The sequence below is a fragment of the Pyrus communis genome, chromosome 9, assembly GCF_041283825.1.
Source record: "Pyrus communis isolate YQ-2024b chromosome 9, ASM4128382v1, whole genome shotgun sequence".
In the NCBI taxonomy this organism is placed as follows: Eukaryota; Viridiplantae; Streptophyta; class Magnoliopsida; order Rosales; family Rosaceae; genus Pyrus; species Pyrus communis.
In genome coordinates this window covers 1,621,798-1,629,706 of record NC_142573.1, presented here as the reverse complement: position 1 = coordinate 1,629,706, position 7,909 = coordinate 1,621,798, and the positions used below count along the sequence as shown (strand labels likewise).

The 7,909-nt window shown below is 36.0% G+C and overlaps 1 protein-coding gene and 1 pseudogene across 2 annotated transcripts; both read left to right on the top strand.

Annotated features, from left to right (window-relative positions):
* Positions 1-393: 393 nt before the first annotated feature.
* Positions 394-2,228, top strand: LOC137739272 (2-methylene-furan-3-one reductase-like; annotated as a pseudogene). Its single transcript, XR_015966818.1, has 4 exons — positions 394-839; positions 1,283-1,545; positions 1,577-1,813; positions 1,967-2,228. The product of XR_015966818.1 is annotated as a 2-methylene-furan-3-one reductase-like (transcript).
* Positions 2,229-4,292: 2,064 nt separating this feature from the next.
* Positions 4,293-6,367, top strand: LOC137739583 (2-methylene-furan-3-one reductase). Its single transcript, XM_068479205.2, has 4 exons — positions 4,293-4,793; positions 5,280-5,603; positions 5,709-5,868; positions 5,963-6,367. The coding sequence occupies exons 1-4, from the start codon at positions 4,563-4,565 to the stop codon at positions 6,226-6,228; spliced, it is 981 nt and encodes a 326-aa protein (XP_068335306.2). The 5' UTR covers positions 4,293-4,562; the 3' UTR covers positions 6,229-6,367.
* Positions 6,368-7,909: the final 1,542 nt, after the last annotated feature.

Sequence of the window (7,909 nt, the reverse complement as noted above, 5' to 3'; positions counted from 1 at the left end):
ATAATGCCTATCTAAAGTTATAAAATTAACGTTCTAACGTAAACACATACTTACAAATGAGCTAAGTAACTTAGAAAGTGTTGGGTTTCTTCTTCTTATATTTCTTGGAGGTTTCAACAAGAAGGAAGAAAACTTGTCATAAGGATAATAAGGAAGAAAACTTCGATCGCTAGCAATTACGATCTCGCGGTGTGTTGATGTCAGATTTGTCTAAAAGAAAGAGAACATCAATTGCATAACATGTTGCCGCAAACAACGAACCTCAAATAACACTGCATCTAGATGTATGATTTGGTATGTTGCCACACATAACGAACCTCAGATAACACTGCATCTAGATGCATGATTTGGTATGTTGCCGCAAACAATGAACCTCAAATAACAATGCATGTAGATACATCATTTGGAGTTTTTTCTTCTACGGTAACGTAGGCAAACACCAAGGTTCCACATCCTCCTCCTTCACCAGTAAAACCCACATCCTTCTCCTTCACCATTAAAATGACACGGTGCCAAGATCTCAGACAGATCGTATCTCACTCATTTACTCACAACAACAACAAACCATTTCCCTTTCCCTTTGCAAGTTCTTGTTGTTTTTGCAGTGTATCAATGGCGGCTGTAGCTTCAAGTGATTCAGTTTCCGTACCATCTGTAAACAAGGCGTGGGTGTACTCAGATCCGGAAAGTCTGCAGTTGTTTTGAACTTCGATCCGGATGTTCCTGTTCCTGAAATAAAGTAAGACCAGGTGCTGATCAAGGTGGTTGCTGCATCCCTCAACTCAGTTGATTTGAAAAGGATGCTTGGCTACTTCAAGGACTATGACTCTTCCCCCCCTGTGAGCCTCTCTCTCTCTCTCTCTCTCTTCATTTTTTTTTTTCACTAATGCATGATTAGATTAGCTAGTGATTTGGGGGATTTAGAAAAGTTTTAATCTTTACCAACTTATAGTTTAGTTTAATCTATTTCAAGAATCAAAATTGATCTAGTTGACTTTTTTGTTAGAATATATTTTCTATTTTGTAGATGCGTAAGTTGGCCATAGCATTGTTCTCGTCACTGTTTAGACGCTGAAACCCAAGTTTGAATCCCTACCCGTAGATTAGTTCAAAGTATTGTCTTGTAAAATAAAATAAAGATGAGAGGTTAAGGGGAAAAAAAAAAAAAAAAAAATTTAACTTGCTTTGAAGAATCAAAGTTGATCTTCATATTCTAGCGTAAACCCAAATAGCTTATTTGCTAAACTTCTAATTAACTTTATTAAATTAACTTGTTTTGCAGACAGTTCCAGGGTATGATGTTGCTGGTGTGGTGGTGAGAGTAGGAAGCCAAGTGACAAAGTTTAAGGTGGGGCATGAAGTATATGGGGATCTCAATGAGAAGGCTATCGATAACCCAAAAAAGATCGGATCTTTGGCTGAGTAAACTGCTGCGGAAGAAAGAGTGATAGCTCTCAAGCCCAAAAATCTGAGTTTCGTTGAAGCTGCTAGCCTTCCTCTGGCCATTGAGACTGCCTATGAAGGGCACTTAATGTAAGCACGAATGTGTTTACCATTAAGCTAGGCTCTAATTAAGTAAAGCTGATTGATTAATTATGCATGACACTTAATGTGTTTATGTGAGGCAGCTAGCAAAGCATGTGTTTGATGCTGCAAAAGTGGCAGCTACTGTAAGCACGAAAAACTCGATCTTTTGAGAAGCTTGGGTGCCGATTTGGTTATTGATTAAACCAAGGAGAACTTCATAGACCCGCCCGAGAAATTCAATGTGGTTTATGACGCAGTTGGGATGATTCTTGAATCTTCATTTTTGGTTCTTTCTTATATAAATTAAGCTTGAACAATTCGATGCATGAAATTATCCAACCAAATAAAACACATCAAGGTTACAACATTATTTATTTATTTATCAGGAATTAATCAAACACGTTGTTTTGTGTTTCTGAAATTAACAAAAATAGGGGAGATTGACAGGGCAGTGAAGGCGGTGAAGGCAGGCGGGAAGGTATTGACAATTGTACGTCCAGTAGCGCCACCGGCATTCCTATTTATGATGACTTCAACCGGAACTGTATTAGAGAAACTGAAGCCTTACTTGGAGAGTGGGAAGGTGAGGCCGGTGCTTGATTCCACCGGCCCATATCCATTTTCGAAGACTGTTGAAGCATTTGCCTATCTTGAAACCTCCAGACCTACCGGAAAGGGTGGTTGTGTATCCCATTCCATGAAATCATTGAAAGTACTAGTTCAGCCATGCAGTCTGAATAAGGGCGGCGCAATCTTGTAATAAGGGCGGCGCAATCTTGTATCTACTAATATAGTGCTTCGAGTTTGGCTAGTTTTCACTGTGTTTTCTTCCTACTTGCTCATTGCTGTGTTTTTTCGCTTTAACACAGGCATTGGTTAGAGCGGATATATTCCCTCTTATATAACCATGTCAACTTCAAAAGTACAGGAGTTTTTTTCTACGTCTTGTTTTTCTTGTTGTAGGTGTGATAAGTAAGAAAGTAAACTTCAATTGCATTCCCTAGTCGTGAAAAATAAGAAACAGAACTTGAGTTGCGTAACTTGTTCTCACACAGTGAACCTCAAGTGACAATGCCTGCACAACATTCTCCCTTAATCAACTATAAAAGTGCAATTGCGTTTATAATAAAAACTTTGATTTGTTTTTAATGAAAGCGCTTTCATAAAAAAATGCCTTAACCAATAAAACTTATCTAAAGTAATACTCTATAAAGGATTAATCTAAAGTCACAAAAGATTCTGGTCTCAACTTCAAAGACCAGTTATGCATAGGAATAAACTCCACATTTTAATAAGTTAAAATTTTTCTTAGTCTCATCTTAAGGAAACTAAAATATTTCTCTAAAGTTGTTTGAGCACAAAAATATGCAATACCATAAATAAAAGTTTAAGATGAACTAAAATATTTATCTAAAATTGTTTGAGGCAATGCTTTAGTTTTTGGAGTTGATGTTACGTCTTTGAACTTGCAAATACATAATACTCTGTCAACATGACACCTTCTTATTGAAGCCAAAATGTTTCTAATTTCTTAGGCATGTCTACAACTTCTTGGCATGAAACTTTTTTGTATTTTCATATTGTCCTTCTCAGAAATCCTATTTAGAAAATACAACATTAATAAAAGATAAATAAGTCAATTAATAATAGGGAACTGTTATTAGCACTCCAAAAATCTCATTCTACACTCGTCATAAGTGTATTTTTCTTTCTAATTATAGAAAGTTTGGAGTGTCAAATGAGATTTTTGGAGTGCTAATAACAATTCCCTAATAATATTTTTTTTAACTATACCTCTAATAAGTTGATAAATAGTATTTTTTTAATTGCACCTCTACTAATTTAAACCATATTATTGCTAACTCATTACTAGGTTCAGCCCACTTCCCTCACCCCTTTAGACCATCTCCAACCCTTGGGCATAAAACTTAAAAATTTAAGCCATAAGCCAGAAACTGCTTTTTTCCTCTAACCCTTGTGGCTTAAAATTTTAGCCCGTGATGATTAAATAATGATTTTAGCCTAAGTTTTTGTTTTCGGTAACTTTTAAAAAAAAAAATTATGTAGATTATCTTAATTTATTTCTATGAACATTTTAGTCTTAAAATATTTAATTTTCAATAATAAGTAATTAAAAATCATACAAATACATAGGTATTTATAAAGTTTTAAGTTAAATTTGAGGTACATAATTTTCTTGAATTATTTTAGACGTTATTTAATTTTGGACTGTCATATCTTTCTTTTACTATTAGATTTTGATCTCGTTTGATATCATTTGATTATAACTGTTAGATTATAAGTAATAAATAAATAAAAAGTTTGAAAATATGACAACTTGGTGGGTCCATGGCTAATTTTATCCCATGGTTAGAGATGGTTTGGGAGGTTTTAAAACTTATATTTTAAGTTTTACCCCAAGAATTGAATATGATCTTAATATAAGATAATATCATTTATTAAAAAATAATAATAGTAACCTACCTAAAGTTATAAATTAACATTTCTTACGTAAGCACTTACTTTATAAAGAGTCAAGTAACAGAAAGTGTTGGGTTTTCTCTTCTTATATTTCTTGTTGGAGGTGTCAACAAGAAAGAAGAAAACTCAAGGATAAGGATTAATAAGGAAGAAAATTTAGACGCTAGCATGCATTACGATATCAGCGACGCTAGCATTACGATCCAGGGGTGTCTTGATGTGAGATTCGACTAATAGTAACAGAACACCAATTTTATACCATGTTGCCGCACACAATGAACCTCAGGTAACGATGCGTCTACATGCAAAATTTGGCATGTTGTCCCACTGAACCTGACCAATAGCGCATGTAGATGCATCATTTGGAGTTTTTTCTTATACGGCCACGTAGGCAAACACCAAGGTTCCACATCCTTCTCCTTCACCTTTAAAACGACACGCTGTCGAGATCTCAGACTCTGATCTGATCTCACTCATTTGCTCACAACAACAACAACAACAACAAACCCTTTCCCTTTCCCTTTGCAAGTTCTTGTGGTTTTTGCAGTGCATCAATGGCGGCTGCTGTAGCTTCAAGTGATTCAGTTTCCATACCATCTGTAAACAAGGCGTGGGTGTACTCAGAGTACGGAAAGTCTGCAGATGTTTTGAAGTTCGATCCGAATGTTCCTGTTCCTGAAATAAAGGAAGACCAGGTGCTGATCAAGGTGGTTGCTGCATCTCTCAACCCAGTTGATTTCAAAAGGATGCTTGGCTACTTCAAGGACACTGACTCTTCACCCCCTGTAGCCTCTCTCTCTCTCTCTCTCTTCATTTTTTTTTCACTGAAGTCAAATACAGGATTAGTTTGTGAGTTGGGGGATTTAGAAACGTTTTAGTCTTTACCAACTTATAATTTAGTTAAATCTATTTGAAGAATCAAAGCTGATCTAGTTGATTTTTTTGTTAGAATAAATTTTCTTTTTGTAAACGCGTATTAGATCAATTAGTTAGAGCAGTTGCAGTATGCTCGTTTCTCTTTAGACATACGCGTATTATGTCAATTGGTTAGAGCAATGTGCTCGTTCCTCTTTAGATGATGACACCCAAGTTTGAATCCCGACATGTAGATTAGTTTAAATTATCATCTTGTAAAATAAAATAAAAATTGAAAGGTTAAGAAATAACAAGAAGCTTGCTTTGAAGAATCAAAGTTGATCTTCAAATTCGAGTGTAAACCCAATTAGCTTGTTTGCTAAAATATTAATTTTATTAAATTAACTTGTTTGCAGACAGTTCCAGGGTATGATGTTGCTGGTGTGGTGGTGAAAGTAGGAAGACAGGTGACAAAGTTTAAGGTGGGGGATGATGTATATGGGGATCTCAACGAGAAGGCTCTCGATAAGCCGAAAAAGATCGGATCTTTGGCCGAGTACACTGCTGCAGAAGAAAGAGTGTTAGCTCTTAAGCCCAAAAATCTGAGTTTTGTTGAAGCTGCTAGCCTTCCCCTGGCCATTGAGACTGCCTATGAAGGGCTCGAACGAGTTGAATTCTCTGCCGGTAAATCCATCCTTGTTTTGGGAGGCGCTGGGGGAGTCGGAACACATGTTATTCAGGTACAATATTAATCAAGTGCAAACATTTTCCATTAAGTTAGGCTCTAATTAAGTAAAGCTGATTGATTAATTATTCATGACACTCAATGTGTTTACGTGAGGCAGCTAGCAAAGCATGTGTTTGGTGCTTCAAAAGTAGCAGCTACAGCGAGCACGAAAAAACTCGACCTTTTGAGAAGCTTGGGTGCTGATTTGGCTATTGATTACACCAAGGAGAACTTCGAAGACCTGCCCGAGCAATTCGATGTGGTTTATGATGCAGTTGGTATAGTTCTTGAATCTTCATCGTTGTTTTTTTCTTATAGAAATCAAACACAAGGACTGATGTTGTTTTGTGTTTCTGAAATTAACAAAAATAGGGGAGACTGACAGGGCGGTGAAGGCGGTGAAGGAAGGCGGGAAGGTTGTGACAATCGTAGGTCCAGTAACGCCACCGGCAATCATATTTATACTGACTTCAACCGGAACTGTATTAGAGAAACTGAAGCCTTACTTGGAGAGTGGGAAGGTGAAGCCAGTGCTTGATCCCACCGGCCCGTATCCATTTTCGAAGACCGTTGAAGCATTTGCCTATCTTGAAACCTCCAGGGCTACCGGAAAGGTGGTTGTGTATCCCATTCCATGAAATCATAGAGAGTACTAGTTCAGCCATGCAATCTGTTTGTGTGTGATATATACTTGTATCCTGCTGCCTGCTGTTTAAAAAGACTTGTAATAAGGGCGGCGCAATCATATCTATTAATATAGTGCTTCGAGCTTGGCTAGTTTTCACTGTGTTTTCTTCCTACTTGCTCATTGCTGTGTTTTTCTGCTTTAACACGGGTATTGGTTAAAGCGGATGTATTCCCTCTTATATAGCACTTCCATTTGAACTGCGTCAACTTCAAAAGTAAAGGTGTTTTTTTTCTTCGTCTTGTTTTTCTTGTTGTAGGTGTGATAAGTAAGAAAGTCAACTTCAATTGCATGCCTTAGTCGTGAAAAATAAGAAACAAAACTTGAGTTGCGTAACTTGTTCTCACCCATTGAACCTCAAGTGACAATGCCTGCACAACATTCTCCCTTCATCAACTATAAAAGTGCAATTGGGTTTATAATAAAAACTTTGGTTTGTTTTTAATGAAAGCGCTTTTCATAAAAAACGCTTAAACTACCGTAAAACCTCTTTAAAGTAATACTCCATAAATGAATAACCTCAAATCACAAAAGATTCTGGTCTCAACTTAAAAGACCAGTTATGCATAGGAATAAACTCTACATTTTTTTTTAGTGCATCGATATTTTTACACTAAGGGAGGGAGAGTTCGACTACGCCACACAATGGGCAGCCTAGTTTCGTATCGAATTCACCATCCATGAGATTCAAACCTAAGACCTCACTTCTAAGCGAAGAGGAACTCCGCATTTTAATAAGTTATCATTTTTCCTAGTCTCTTCTTAAGGAAACTAAAACATTTCTCTAAAGTTGTTTGAGTACAAATATGCAATACCATAAATAAAAGTTGATGATGAACTAAAATATTTATCTAAAATTGTCTGAGGCAATGCTTTAGTTTTTGGAGTTGATGCTACGTCTTTGAACTTGTAAGTACATAATACTCTGTCAACATGAACCTTCTTATTGAAGCCAAAATGTTTCTAATTTCTTAAGCATGTTTACAACTTCTTGGCATGAAACGTTTTTTTGTATTTTCATATTGTCCTTGTCAGAAATCCTATTTTCATATTGTCCTTGTCAGAAATCCTATTTAGAAAATACAATATTCATTAAAGATAAACAAGTCAATTAATAATATTTTTTAACAGTACCTCTAATAATTTAATAAATAATATTTTTTAACTGTACCTCTATTAATTTGAATCACATTATTGCTAGCCTATTATGAGGTTTAGCCCACTTCCCCACCTTTTTAGTATAAATAGTATCGTTTGTTAAAAAAATAATAATAATAACCTACCTAAAGTTATAAATAAATATTTCTTACGTAAGCACTTACTCACAAAAGAGCCAAGTAACTTAGAAAGTGTTGGGTTTTTTCTTCTTATATTTCTTGTTGGAGGTGACAACAAGAAGGAAGAAAACTTGTGCTAAGGATAAGGATAAATAAGGAAGAAAACTTAGACGCTAGCATTACTATCCAGGGGTGTCTTGATGTAAGATTCGACTAAAAGAAACAGAGCGCCAATTTTATACCATGTTGCCGCACAAAATGAACCTCCAATAACGATGCGTCTACATGCATAATTTGGCATGTTGTCCCACACAACGAACCTAACTAACAGTGCATCATTTGGAGTTTTTTCTTGTA

Excerpts from the sequence above, each read along its gene's own strand:
- LOC137739583 (XM_068479205.2), top strand. The coding sequence starts at position 4,563 with ATGGCGGCTGCTGTAGCTTCAAGTGATTCAGTTTCCATACCATCTGTA. Across the intron at positions 4,794-5,279 it reads ACACTGACTCTTCACCCCCT|ACAGTTCCAGGGTATGATGT; the intron begins GTAGCCTCTCTC and ends ACTTGTTTGCAG. Across the intron at positions 5,869-5,962 it reads TGTGGTTTATGATGCAGTTG|GGGAGACTGACAGGGCGGTG; the intron begins GTATAGTTCTTG and ends TAACAAAAATAG.